The sequence below is a fragment of the Camellia sinensis genome, unplaced genomic scaffold (assembly GCF_055761805.1).
Source record: "Camellia sinensis isolate YWXY unplaced genomic scaffold, ASM5576180v1 Unanchor3, whole genome shotgun sequence".
NCBI lineage: Eukaryota > Viridiplantae > Streptophyta > Magnoliopsida > Ericales > Theaceae > Camellia > Camellia sinensis.
The window spans coordinates 5,169,723-5,183,905 of record NW_028129178.1 but is presented as its reverse complement, the minus strand read 5'-3'; the positions used below and the strand labels follow the sequence as shown (position 1 = coordinate 5,183,905).

At 39.1% G+C, this 14,183-nt stretch overlaps 1 protein-coding gene across 1 annotated transcript; it reads right to left on the bottom strand.

Moving 5' to 3' along the window:
• Window positions 1-5,702: 5,702 nt before the first annotated feature.
• Window positions 5,703-6,493, bottom strand: LOC145816059 (uncharacterized). The gene is made up of 2 exons (XM_082912307.1): window positions 6,111-6,493; window positions 5,703-6,018 (listed from the first exon to the last, which is right to left on the bottom strand). Exons 1-2 carry the CDS (start codon window positions 6,491-6,493, stop codon window positions 5,703-5,705), a joined length of 699 nt encoding a protein of 232 aa, XP_082768433.1.
• Between the last annotated feature and the right edge of the window lie 7,690 nt (window positions 6,494-14,183).

Below are 14,183 nucleotides of genomic sequence, written 5' to 3'. Positions count from 1 at the left end.
CTCACGGACCAAACCTTCGACCAATCTCTCTAATCTGTCCAATTTGTCTTTGGGATGATCTCGGCCAACTGGTGGTCTACCCCTCCTTATGATGCTAAGAGTATGCAAAATGTGACTTTAAAACAAAACGATCAAATAATATGCATGCAAATAACAAATAGTCATGCCGAGATGATGCACACATTGTCAAGTAGCAAGCATTATGATGCAATTCTAACATCAATTCTAAGGGAAATCCTATGCTCTTTAGGACTCGAAGTGCGTGAGTAACGTACTATAAGAAACTTGTGCTCTGATAACAATCTGTCACGACCTCATTCCGCCCCTAGTGGAATGGTGTCGTGATGGCCAGTAATCTGAGATTACCAAAGGCCAACTTACAAGGATTCACACACAATCTGAGCATGCATATGGGGCTACCATGTGCGGAAGCAATAAATTTAAATCTAATTAGTCCATAAGAACGGTGCATAGATCGAATGGAATGTCATACAACTTATCAAGGTTTTACAACTTGGATACAATAAAATGAAATACAAAATACATCTTGACCAAAAGGCTTCTCAAGACATCATATACAAAACACAATGAATTACAAGCTAAGAAGGATGATCTTCAAGATGCTACAAAATGCGAGTCCAAAACAAGTTGCAAAGCACATCTAGGCGTCACCGTCGTCCTGCTCATCACCTACATATATATAGAGAGGGTGAGCTTGGATACTCAGTGAATGGTATAAGAAATAAAGGGTTCGCATGAACAATATCCAAGATCTTTATCAAAGCGATACACATTATATCTTGCACAAAATCAAAGACAAAACAAGTCCATCTAACAAGTCTTTCAAGCTTCATCAATCAAAGTCTTTCAAGGCTTTCAAGTTTCAAGGGGTGACATTAACAAAGGTGCTACAAAAGCTTAGAGTCCTCTAGCACGTAAGGACTTTCAAAGGTTGTGCTACAAATGCTTATAGTCCCCTAGCACGTACGAACTTTCAAAGGTTGTGCTACAAATGCTTATGGGCCCATAGCACGCACAGACTTTCAAAGGTTGTGCTACAAATGCTTATAGTCCCCTAGCACGTACGGACTTTCAAGGGTCACCCAAAACAAAACTTATACTTGATACACAAAATAGGGGTAATCATTCATGCTTAACAAATACTTTTCAAAACAAAGCAAAGCAAAGCTTATCAAAACATTGAAACATAGCTTTATTAAAAACACCACTCACATAGTTCTTCAAACGTTGGGACTACAGGCAAGGATCCAAGGCCTACAAGCACATAACAAATCCCATTGAATGCACTATCAACAAGCCTTACATGAATGCAAATGATCTCGGCATTCTTTCAAAACTAAGTCGATCCAAAACAAAACACTGTTCCTCATCTCGGGAAAACATAATAGGCACCTTCCAGGTCTTGGCCGAGGTCCCACACCTCCCTTGCCGAGGTGTGGTCCCGATGGCCACATTCAAGGAAACGAAGTTGGGAAAATCTGGGTTTCCCCTTCTTTGAAGAACATGAATGCAAAGAGCTTAACTCGTTATTGCAAAATCTGAGATTTCATGCTATGAATTCAAAAACATGGACCTGGGCATCCATACTCGAAGATTTTATGAAAAGAAACACAAAAACATGAATCTTGATGCAAGCTTTCTGATCAAACAGGGCTTTTATTCAAGAACACATGAATACCACTTTCTCTTTCTAAAACAAAACTTTAAATCAATGCATGGCTTACAAATCGTGCTCGATCATGCAATGCAGCTAGATGAACAATAAGAATAACAAGAGTAGATCAAGATTCTAACCTTAAGACAAGAATCTAATGGCTCAAGGTGTGAAGATCAAGCTTGGAAAATCTATTCCCTCTTTAAGAACTCCTCCCTCTTCTTCCTAGAGCCTCTCTCTCTAAAGACAAGGATATGATACAAAATGATGTGTTTCTCAATAGCTTACTCACTTAACCCTCTGCTGGGAAACGTGGCATCGGCTGGTTGGCTCTACTAAAAAAGGTGATTGAGTGAAAAGACAAGGCTATGACAAAGTGTGTTCAACAAGCAAGATGGCAAGGGTACTCCGGCAAGTAGCAATCTCGGCTAAGGACAAAGCTTCGGCAAGTAAGGGAAGAATGACCTTGGCTAGGAAGGACAACACTTGGCCTAGCTGTGCCACATCTCGGCCTAGATGTGCCACACCTCGGTCTAGGTTGTGCTAATCCTGGAACAAGATCACTTAGGCGCAAAGGTAACATCTCGGCCTAGATGATACACATCTCGGCCTTGGTGATGAACACCTCGGCCTAGATGATGACATCTCGACCAACATGCCTTGGTGAAGGTGGAGGTCAACCAAAGTGGTTCCAAGATGGTTCTAAGCTTAAGGTGACCTCGGCTTGGATTAACCTAGGCTAAACACACACACCAAACAAGGAACAAAGCATGCAAGTAACATTTATGCAAGACAAATTAAGGTTTTGCAAATGCAACATATCAAGACAAGATCATGTAATATATGCAAGCATGACTAGAGTAAAGTGAGGGTTGTTACACATCCAGAAGATCATCTTGTTATCACTCCCAAAAAAACACTGAAATTTATAACTATAGAAGTTAGCTAATTATCAACCCTTTTTTTTTCCAACAAAATCAATTAACTATAATTGTTGCTTTCTTTTCTTGTTCTTTTTTTTTTAATGATAAAAAATGGAAAAATGCCCTTATTCATCCCTTAATATATTACAAATATCAACTGTTGCAAATCACTGGTATATTAAAAAAAAAGCCTAAAAAAATAATTGATGTAACTTTCTGGAAAAAAAAAAAAAACGCTCCCTCTGTAGCATGCATTATTGGATGTTATGTTTACTGCCTCAAAAATCCAATTTCACCATCATGGAACATTTTTGTCTGTGAAAGAAATCCAAATCAAAAGAATAATTTAAAAGCAAACCAAAAGTAGAAGAATTTGGAGAAGAAGGCAAGTATTAATTTTTTCAAACAAAAATTGAGAGAGAGAAGCAAGGGAAGTAAAATACAAAGCAAAAAGGGAACAAACCCATAGGGGTAGACTGGAGCACCGATGGTCTCACACAACAGTAGCAAACGACACAAACCCAACGACCAACAAACCTATATACGGGTGCGCGATTTGGTTGGGGGAGAGAAATACGAATTGTGAGACAAGCTTGTGCAAGAGTGAAAATCGTGCAGATTGATGAGGAGATTACTTATGCTAGCAAAGAAAAAAGAGAGGATTTTGGGAGGGAAATTTCCACCGCCTCATATGTTTGTAGAGGCAGATCACATAAAAAAAAAAAAAAAAAAAACAATTCAAAACAATTTTTAGATTTTTTTTTTGAAAAAAATTAAAAAAAAATTTGAGAGCAATAAAAATCAAAATTATATTTTTAAAATTTTAAAAAGTATTTATGACCTAAAAGACAAAATTATACAAAAATAATAAATTTTTTTTTACCCAATTTCTTTTAGTTTTTTTAGTAAAAAAAAAAAATTGAAACTAGTTTATGAAAATAAAACCAAACATATTGAAATTGATAATCTAACCACATTCTTTAAAAAAGTTTAAATTATCTCAAATTAGTCATCTCAACTTAAGAGTGTGTTTCGGCTTAATGGGTTCATTTTGTGATCTAATTCAATGATCATTTTAATTTTACAATTCAGTAACTAGAATATTTAAAACTTTTTGAAAAGTTATAATAAAAACACAAATCACTAAATCACATCATTTCACTAGCAAAACTTTTACAGACGAATAGTGTTATCGTCGCTAAATGATTAATTCTTTGCCCACGCCAACTTGTCGTCGCCAAAAGTAAGCACACTAATAGCAACGCTCATTGTGTTGCTAAAACATAAGCCTCGCAACTAAAAGTTTTGAAATTTTGGTGCTAAAAGAATGTAATGTTTTTTTAGCGACGGCAGCAAATTGCGTCAGTAAAGGTATACTTTTACCAACGAAATTGATCAATGTGTCGTCAAAAATATACTTTTGGCGATGAAAAATTAACGTTGTCACCAAAAGTAGTAGCCAAAAGTGCAATTTCTTGTAGTGCTATAGGTGCTAAAATGGGTATAGATTAAACCATATGTATAGAGATCAATTATAGGCTCACTTATAATACCATTTATTTATGATGAACAAATATGTGATTAGGATTTTATAAATATATGATTAAGCTCAGAGAAAACAAGAGTGAGGTTTTGAAATGAAAAACAATAACCACCAAAGAGTCTACCACTTAGATTATCTCCTTCAATGATATGAGATATACAATAATTACTTTTTTTCTTTTATTGTTTTAATTTTAGATTTTTGAATTTAGATTTCTATTGGAATTTGAATGTCTTGGTCTAGAATAGCACTCAATTTGCATTGATATGACCCTAAGAAAATAAAATAAAATTAAAATTACAAAAATTTTGTTTTGAGGTGATTTTCTACACTTTATTGATAATGGATTATGCAGATTAGGCCATGAAATCCATGAACACTTTGACAAAATAATGAGTTGAGAGAATTAAGTATGTACAAGTAAGAAATATTCGCAGCAAGTAGAATCTTGGTAACCAAGCTCGCGATCTTCCAAACATCATTGTTCATCCTGAAATCACAAGAACATGAGCTTACCGACGGGTGTGCACAGGAAAACCCCTTTGGTGCTTAAGTTAGCACTTAAGATCAATATGAAAAAAGGCTCTATGAATTCAAGAACTAAAGTTGCATTACCTGGAATTAGGTTAAGCTCGAACTTTTATAAGTTTTGCATAGCAGAATCTCAGTAAGACTATAATTCCCCTTTGTAGAGTTCTACTAGGAATCGTAATCCTAAAGGATAGTGCCTATCCTTTCATACCCTCCTCACAACAAACCAAGTGAGATGGCACAACTCTTTGCATGGCACCCAACTAGGCATACGTACTAAATTATTCCACTGGTTCTCAAGACAACTGAGCAACGTGCATCACCGCGTAAACATAGTGCAACATGCCACCATGCTAATGTTGCAACACTAAAACTAACCAGACCAAAACTATGCACTCAACTACACTTGACCGGTCATCTGAGGATAGCTCGATCCAATCTACCTCACTTGATCCACTAGAAGACAACCAAGCCAGTCCAACCTAAACTTGGTTAAGATTTTCAACGTTGGAAACATCATCCAAACTATTTTCCCGAGCTAACAACTAGCTTAGTATAGATTTTTAAAGTTAGAAACATCCTCCAACCTATTTTGTCGAGCTAAAAACCAGCTTGGTAAAGATTTTTAACGTTGGAAACATTCGCCAACCTACTTTTGTTGAGCAAACATCTAGCTTGGTAAATATTTTGAAAGTTGGAAACATCCTTCAACCTACTCTACTAAGCTAAAAACGAGAACATTAAAGATTTTCAAATAAGCAAAGGGCATTTAAACCTGTTGCCCCTTAGTTGTGCTAACACAGTTACAATCAAAGCATAATAAGACAATAACATTGATAAGCTCTAAAATGAAAAAAACTATCTACTTATTTTATTTATGACTGAAAATGAAAAAGTACATGAATACAAGCTACAAATCAAACTACTTTAAATTGGCAGTGTTCCACGGTCTAAACATAACAATGCCTTCCAAATCTTCCAAGTTGTATGCCCATTTTCCAACTAACCTCAAAATCTTGTAAGGTCCTTCCTAATTAGGACCCAATTTTCCATCGCCAGTCACAAGAGTGTTACCCATGACTTTGCGTAAAATTGAATCTCCAACCATGAATTGTATTGGGTGCATCATTTTGTTGTATTTTTTGGACAACTCTTGTTGATATGCTGCGACGTGAATCAGTGCCCTTTCATTTCTTTCCTGAGTAAGGTCGAGTTCCAAAGCTATTGTTTCCCCATTTAAGTTAGGATCAAAATTTTCACTTCTGATAATGGGTAAACCAATCTCCACTGGGATAACAACGTCCATACCATAAGCTAAAGAGAAGGGTGTCTCTTCGGTTGACCATCTAGGGGTTGTTCAATATGCCCATAAAACATAAGATCATTCTTCAACCCATTTTCCTTTAGCTTTCTCAAGTCTTTTCTTCAGTCCATCAACGATAAGTTTATTTGAAGTTTCAGCTTAGCCTTTTGATTGAGGATAGGCTGGTGTAGAGTTCTAGAATTCAATATCAATTCTTCACAAAATCCCCATAAAAGCCCTCTATCAAATTGAGTGCCGTTGTCAGAAATCAAAGCCTTAGGGACTCCAAATAAAGTGATGATATTCTGCCAAACAAAATTCTTCAAATCCTTTTCTTTGATGGTTGTAAGTGCTTCTACTTCAAACCATTTGGTGAAGTAGTCTGTTGTCCCGATGAAGAACTTTCTATTGCTTGGTGCCATTGGAAGAGGCCCCACTATATCCAAACCCCATAAAGAAAAAGTTGATGGATTTTTCAATGCAAGGAGTTCTCTGGCCAGTTGATGAATTTGATGCATAAATTTCTGTCACTTTTCACATTTTCTTACATACTTCTGCATGTATGCTTGCATGTGTGGCAACTAGTAGCCCAGAGAAGTAGCTTGGTAGGCTAGCGATTTACCTCCAATATAACTTCCACACATTCCTTCGCATATTTCAAACAAGAAGGCTTCAACCTTGCTAGTGTGCACACATTTCAACAATGCACCAATGAAAGACTTTTTATATAGAGATCCAGATGGAGAAAGCCAAAATCTTGTACTTCAAAAGATGATGATAGGATCCATCCAGGATGGTCCTAGCTCAACACCCAACACTTCGACCACTTTTGGCTCTTCAATGTTTGGTCTTGGCAAGAGCATAATCAATATAGGGTTGGGCACCATTCTGTCAGACATCACTGCGAAATCGGCCAACTCATCTACCTTAGCGTTTTCCTTCCTTCTGACCACACCTAAGACTTGGGTGCCACCGATTGACCACCCAATGATGAACTTTTATGCTTGTCAAATGCTCGATTTCCTCAACAGGAAGCCTCAGTTTTGAGACTCAAAAACCTACAAACCTTGCACCATTTGTTTTGTACCAAAATAGTAGCTTTCCAAGCCTGACCAAGCCTGAACACCCCGAGGCCTGCAGGCCACAAATGAGTGTATGACCGTTCCCTTAGTGGTGGGCCGGCCGGCCACCTGTGTTTATAAAACGAGATACTTTTGCCAACTGTGCCAGCTGTCTCCACACACTGCACCACCTATTTTTGTATTGATATTTCTGCATCCACATAATTTTCTATATATACTTGACCCCCCTTGTAGACACCCCATTACTCGAAGATGAAGGCTATGTTATGCAAAGGTTTGATTTCTTTGGTAAGAAGAGCTCTAAATCCCAACCTTACACCCCATTTTGGACCAAAACATTTTTTGACCGAAACAATTTAGACCTTAAAACCCTCTCTTTCAAAATATTTTTGAAAATTCTTCTACGATGTTCCGAGGCTCGCATTTCGTTAAAAATTGCACTTTTTGGTAAACCGAGCAAGGACAAATTGGAAATAAATGGAAGAGAGGTGAACTATTTTAAAGCATCTTATTTAGAGGATTGGAGTTGAAGAAAATTGGAGGAGAGGGAAGAAACCTAGTTAGGGAAGAAGTGGGCATAAACTGTTAAGAGATAACCAGGCTGCCTTCACTAAATCAAGTCTATCCTTTTGTACACTTGGACTTAAGTTGTGAGGCCATCACCATTGGAAAGTGGACTTCCGGGGCTTCATTTTACACTCAACAATCTCCTAAAGCCGAGTCCGGATGAGAGAGATATGACTGGTTGAAGTTAGGCATCAATTTGGTTAAGACAAAATTGGGAAACCTTCACTAAAATAAGCATATCTCTTATCAGACTTAGAATTTAGATGTGAGGCCACTTCCATTGGAAATTAGACTTCTGGGGCTTCAATTTAGACTCAAGAATGACCTGCAAAGAAGTCTGGATGAAGGAGATATGCCCATTTGAAATTGGGCTTGGAAACATATTTTTTTATGGCCGACAATGCACACTTCTGGCCGTCGGCCACTAGTGGAAAAGCTAGATATTTTTGGTCAGCTGTCCCCCACAAGCTCCAACTGTTCAAGGCTTGATAGTTTCGATCAAAGCTCACATTTTTCTATATATAGATGACCTATCTCTCATATTTCAAGGTTAGAAAATTTGGAACAAAATTCTCTCTCTCTCTCTCTCTCTTGCAATTTTATACACATTTGCTCACAAATCCTACACTTTTGCCTATACACCCTTGATAGAGGTTGCTACTCTTTGGGCTGAGATAGCTTGGGACTTATTTTGAGTTCTAGAAGGTATGTGTGAGTTGAATTTGTTGGCCAAATTGTGTCTTCTCTTCAAGAGGTATTGGACTCTTTCTTTATACTAGTTTTGTACCCTTGCTTTGCCATATTTTTCAATTGTTTTGAGGCTGATTTTGAATTGTAAAAAGAAGCTCTGTTTTGATGGCTTAAAAGTGTTGGTTTGAGGCCATTTTCAGTTAAGGGGTGATTTATCCTTCTTGCTCTTTGCTTGTAAAGTTATTGTACCGTTGTTCGTCACTTTCAAATCAATTTTTTTGGGCATTTTAACCACTGAATTTTAGAGATTTTTCAGTGGTAAAAAACTCGTTTTGAAGTCCAAAATTGGAGGGGTTAGCCTTTCCTCCTTGTGTCTTGTTTGCATGCCTAGTTAGCACCATGTATTAGCTTAATGTTTTAGCTTTTTGTGGCTCAAGTCCAGCATGTTTTACACTCTATTTTGACCTATTTTAGCTTGTTTCGGGCTGGTTAAGTCTTTTGAGTCTTGTTTTGCATAGTTGTAGTGTAAGTCCTTTCACTAGCTTAGTGTTTTAAGCCTTTAATCATCATTGGTTTGAGTTGATTGCATGTTTTAGTGCTTTTTCTCACCTAATTTCAACACTTATAATCTCTCCAATCTCCCTCATATCTTCACTTTTTCATTTGCTTTCAGGGTTGTTTCAACCTTAGGGTTGTTTAAGCTTGAGATTGAGGCTCATGCTTAATGGTTTAATCCTCTTTTCAGGGTTCATTACCAATGGCATGAAGTTTCTCTCATGCCTTAAACTATCCCTTGGTGATACTTCCATCACCTTAGAAGACACTCACCAATGGACTAATTGATTAAAGGATGGTTTGGTAACTAAAATGTGTAAACAAAATTGGCAAGTAAAAGAGGCAAGATAAGCATTCTTTGTGTTGCATTGCATGTATTCAAATCGGATGTCAGTTTGAACACAAGGAAAATAGAACATTTCATACTCAAAAGTGATGAATGTGCCATTTTCCTAGGTCTCCATTGCCCTTGATCATGCATGATAGGATGATGGTCATTTGAGTCTTGTTCTTGTATTTATTAACTTGCACAATTGGTTTCACAAGCCATCATGCAATGAATTTGCTTGATTGATGGTTTGTGAACCAAATTTTGTCCCACCATTGATTTTCCCATGAAAATGAGAGGCAAAGTGTGCAAACAACCCTTGAGAAACATACTGTTTTGCTCTATTTGCTCTCTGATGCAACAAGGAAGTCTAGGCTATCAGTGGTCGATAGCCACTCAGTGGCCGACAGCCACCATCAGTAGTCGACCGGCGACCAATGGTAGCCGACCGGCCACCATTGGTAGGCGATCGGCCCCTTGTCAGCCATCAGTGAAATTTGCACAGTGTGTTGGTAAGGTAGAGCAAAGGTGTTCTGGAAGTGGACAGAGTTGTTGGTGTTCAATGCGCAAACAGATGCATTCAGCAGCAAGGCAGTGGCTTTTTGGGTGGAACCGAGCATGCATGGGCCTTCCTCACCTCTCGGGATTAGCTAATTAGTTTAATTAGCAATAGATCAAGCACGTGTTTGTAATTGATTAGTTGTAGCTAATTAAGTGTTGTAAATAATCAGTTAGTTTAACTAGTTATTCGATTTCGTTTTGTAATTAGTTAACTAGAATAGTTAATTAGTTTCAAGTTTTGTATGCTTAATTAGCTTAGTTTAGCAAGTTAGTTAGCTTTATTCATTCGGACCCTCCTTCATAAGGGCGTAATGTTGTAATAAGTGTGTGTGCGTGTGTGTATGTTTTCCAACCCCACGTTTTTCTCCCTTTTATTTAATCGCTTTTGATGGTTAGATTAGGGATAGATTTTAAATAGCATACCTTATGCTTGCATCCATTCATTTGTATTGCATGTACCGAGGCTCGGCGCATCATTCAAATTGCATTGCTATTTCAATATCTTAGTTGAATATGTGTTTAATCGCATGTTGTTCAAATTGATCCATATGTCATATTAGTAGCCGAGTCTAGTAATTGCATATTGTATGTGTTCCATTAGACACTTAACATAGTTAGGAATCATGCATATTTTACTAACTCATATCTTCTTAGCTTGGAGTACTAAGTGAGTTTTTATGTTTATAAGTGTGAATGTTGCCATGATTAGCATGCTTGCCATGAGGCTATGTGCTTAAATGGTAAACTGCTTGAATGCCTATGGATGAAAGCTTGTTGTTTGAATTGGAATGATTCAAGGAATATGCGTTTTAAGCCCGCTTTGTTGAGTGGTAAATCATGTTTTAAGCCCACTATGTTTGGTGACAAATCCGCAATCTTTAAGCCCACATGAGGTGGCAAATTCAAACCATTTTCGCAAACAAACATGAGTTGAATTGTTCCAAATTTAGCAAACTAGTCTATACTTGCTTGTGCGCATCACATAGTAATGTTAGCTTATATAACAGGAATAAGAGCACATAATGTTTATAAAATATCATATCATGATTAGTAGAGGCCAATCTTTGTTCGGGCGAGCTGGGGTGCTCAATTCATAACATTCCCCTCTCGTACCTAAGTTCCCGAGCTAAGGCCAATTTGGTGATGACGGACACGTGGCCTTTGGCACGAGTCATGGGTTTCCTAAATTTCCCCAAAAATAAAATATTTAGGTGGCGATTCTGTATTTGGCAAAGCAGTCGAATTTTGACATTTTTGATTCAAAATCAATTTTCCAAAACAATTTTTCAGATTTGGACTCTTTGGTGTTTATCAGTTTCACATTGCACATGTGAGATGTGATTTGGAACTACAGGAGTCTGAACTATAGGGCTTTCTTTCAAAACTTCCGAAAGGGGGCGCGAAAAAGCCGAGCTACAGTTTCTGGCGACTCTGCTAGTGAATTAGAGAACTTGACTCGAACTCATGATATGTTATTTTGTCTACACTTATGTGTTTCTTTGCATTTGCATTTACATTTGCATTGGTGCTCCTAAATCATCGTGTCTTCCATCTGCTATTCCTGAACGGTTTGCCAGAGGCTTGCTTAGAAAAGCTTGCTAGAAGGCTGACCGGTTGCGGGCTCTTCCACGATGGGAATGCAACCCTTAGATCTGGACTACCGCTGTACTGTTTGATCCTGCTTTCACTTCTCGGTGTTAGTTGTTAGAGGTATATTAGGTAGTCTTGCTGAGGTATCCTTTTTTGAGCAATCGACCTAGTTGCATATCGGAAACCATAGAGACTGTTCCAAACTAGGACGAGATGGTTACCCGAATGCAAGATTGTGTGAAACCACTTGTTATGCATAGTGAAAACCCTAGCTCCTGATGAAACTAGGACAGGGTAACCTTACCCCCTCATAGGGGTGTTTTGGCTCTCACTTAACTGGTATGTGGTTTACAGTGAAACTAACAGGGATATGCATATCAGTTGCCAAGTTGGTTTCCATTTTAGGGCAGAAGTCAGTAGAAAGCATAGTCATTCAGCTGTGATCATATCTATTCTAATGAAATTGGGCTGAGATGCTGTCTGTTTTCTCATTTGCTAGATAGTCCTGGAACCATAGCTTCAGAAGGCCCCCAGGTATTCTGGACTCGTGTCGAAAGACTTTGTAAGATCGGGGACCTAGTTCAGAGGCAACTAGAGTTTACCTTACTTCCCCCCTGGGTACGAGATGGAGGAGAGTCAGGCAGGATTCACCAGTGCAGTGTTTACAGCAGTCTCCCTTTGGTTCACCAGTGTCCAGTCAGGTTCGGGAACGGTCATCTGCTTCTTGTCCAACATGAGTTCAAACGCCGATTCTACATGGCACAATATCCCCCATCTAGTGTGGAAGAACTGATACATCACCTGCAACAGAAAGTCGAGGCATTGCAGCAGGACGTAGTTCGGCAGGCTGAAGTCACGGCTCATCAGACTGAATTGATAACCCGACTACAACAACAACAGCCACAGCCGACTGTAGCTTTTATATCTCATACACCTCCCACTGGTAACCTAACACCCGGAGCCACTGCCCACGTTGCTAATGTCCAAGAGACTTAGGGCAATCTGGCGAAGCCAATCCCAGCACAGGCCTCTAAAGCTCCTGTTTATCAAACCGAAGCTCCATTTGAATTTGAGGTTGACCCAATTGCACTTAAGGTCAATAAACTGGAGAATTTATTCAAACGAGCACAAGGAGTGAACTCCATCCTTGATTTAGAGGACGGGTATACTGAATCCGCAATTACCTTACCAGAGCGGTTCAAGATATCGCATATTGACCGCTTCGACGGCTCTGGAGACCTAATGGTGCACCTCAGCCTATTTTCTGATATCCAGAGGCCAATGGGTTTGACCCTAGCTCAGAAGTTGTCTCTCTTCGGCCGAACCATCTCTGGGATAGCCTCAGTCTGGTATGCTAAATTGGAGGACTTTATGAAATAGAACTAGGAAGAGATGGCTGAGGCCTTTATTGCTCAATACTCCTACAACACACAGATAGAGGTCATAACTCGTGATCTCAAAGCCACCCACCAAAAGCTAAAGGAGGGTTTCTCAGAGTTCGTGACGAGATGGAGAGCGAAGGCCTCGATGATGACTACAAGGCCTTTCGAAAAAGATCATCTCAGGATGATTGTTCAGAATTTGCATGGCAAGTTGCTGTAGAAGATGATCATTCTGCCTCCATTTACCTTTCCAAGGATTCATGAAATGGGGGTTCAAATTGAGGTTGCCATCAGAAAAGGGATCTTTGTCGAAGATAAGGAGCTTTTGATGAAGAATGTTGTTCGCAATTCTAATGCTACTACTAATGGTAGCACAGCTACGAAATGCTCAGAAGTAAACACGGTCACCACTTCTCTCAATGGCCAAAAACCAACCACTTCAAATCGGCCCTAATCCTAAAATTTTCATCCTCTTTACCTAAGTCTCTCTCAAGCTTTGAAAATGCTGCGAGAAAAATGGTACCCAGAACTCCTAGAATGCTGACCCCTTCCAAATCCTCTTCCACCAAGATATGACTCGGCTAAATACTGTGCCTATCATCAAAAACACTGTCATGATACAAACCGTTGCATCCGCCTCTATCAAAAGATTCAGGATCTTATTGACGAAGAGATCATGGTTCCACCAAAAGGACATCAGGCTACCCCTAACCTATTACCTCCACATCTTAACTTAATCCACCTACTACCATCCACCTACAACCCTAGTATATACATCACCCTGGCCCATTTACCCAAGCCTGAGGTGTTCATTCTAAAAAACATGGACTTGTGTATGATAGATGCACTTGAACCCTAATCATCTCAAACCTGCAAACCCAGTACTTCTGAGCTAATGAGCATGATTGAAGATCTTCAGAGAATTATAGCAAATCTAGCCTTTGGAATATTGGCTCCGTCATCGACCACATCACATGCCGAGAATTTCATGTCAAAAGACTCCCCAATCTTGGGACAGCTTGCATTGGAAGAAGGCCAATCCCTTGGCAAAGTGGAGGCAAATGGCAAGAACAAGGTAGGGGTAGGCATTGGTCCCTATGAACATCTTCAGTGGCTATTGACACTTCGATAGCTGAAGGGCTAAACAAACAGCAAGTGCTCGCAGTTCTTGCAAAGATTCTGGATGACACTTTTGCCACTCAGGATGAGAGCATTCTAAATTAAGGGGCAAGCCGGGAAAAAGGATGTCAGACCAGAAATGCTCCTTTCTGCTCTAATCCTATACCCATAAAAGATCATTAAACCTAATCAGCAGCTGCCAAGCCCTCTGTCAAGCCTGTCTGAACTGGTAACTGCACCTTCAATCCCCTTTACATGACCTTGTCCAAAGCTCTCCAAATCCTTATAGGACAAGGCCGTCTCAAACCCCTTAACCCTCGACCTCTCCTGGGTT

Bases quoted from the DNA above. Each gene is read 5' to 3' on its own strand.
- LOC145816059 (XM_082912307.1), bottom strand. From the start codon at position 6,493: ATGCATCAAATTCATCAACTGGCCAGAGAACTCCTTGCATTGAAAAAT. The intron at 6,019-6,110 runs GTTGATGGACTG...AACAACCCCTAG, and splicing joins AAACTTCAAATAAACTTATC to ATGGTCAACCGAAGAGACAC.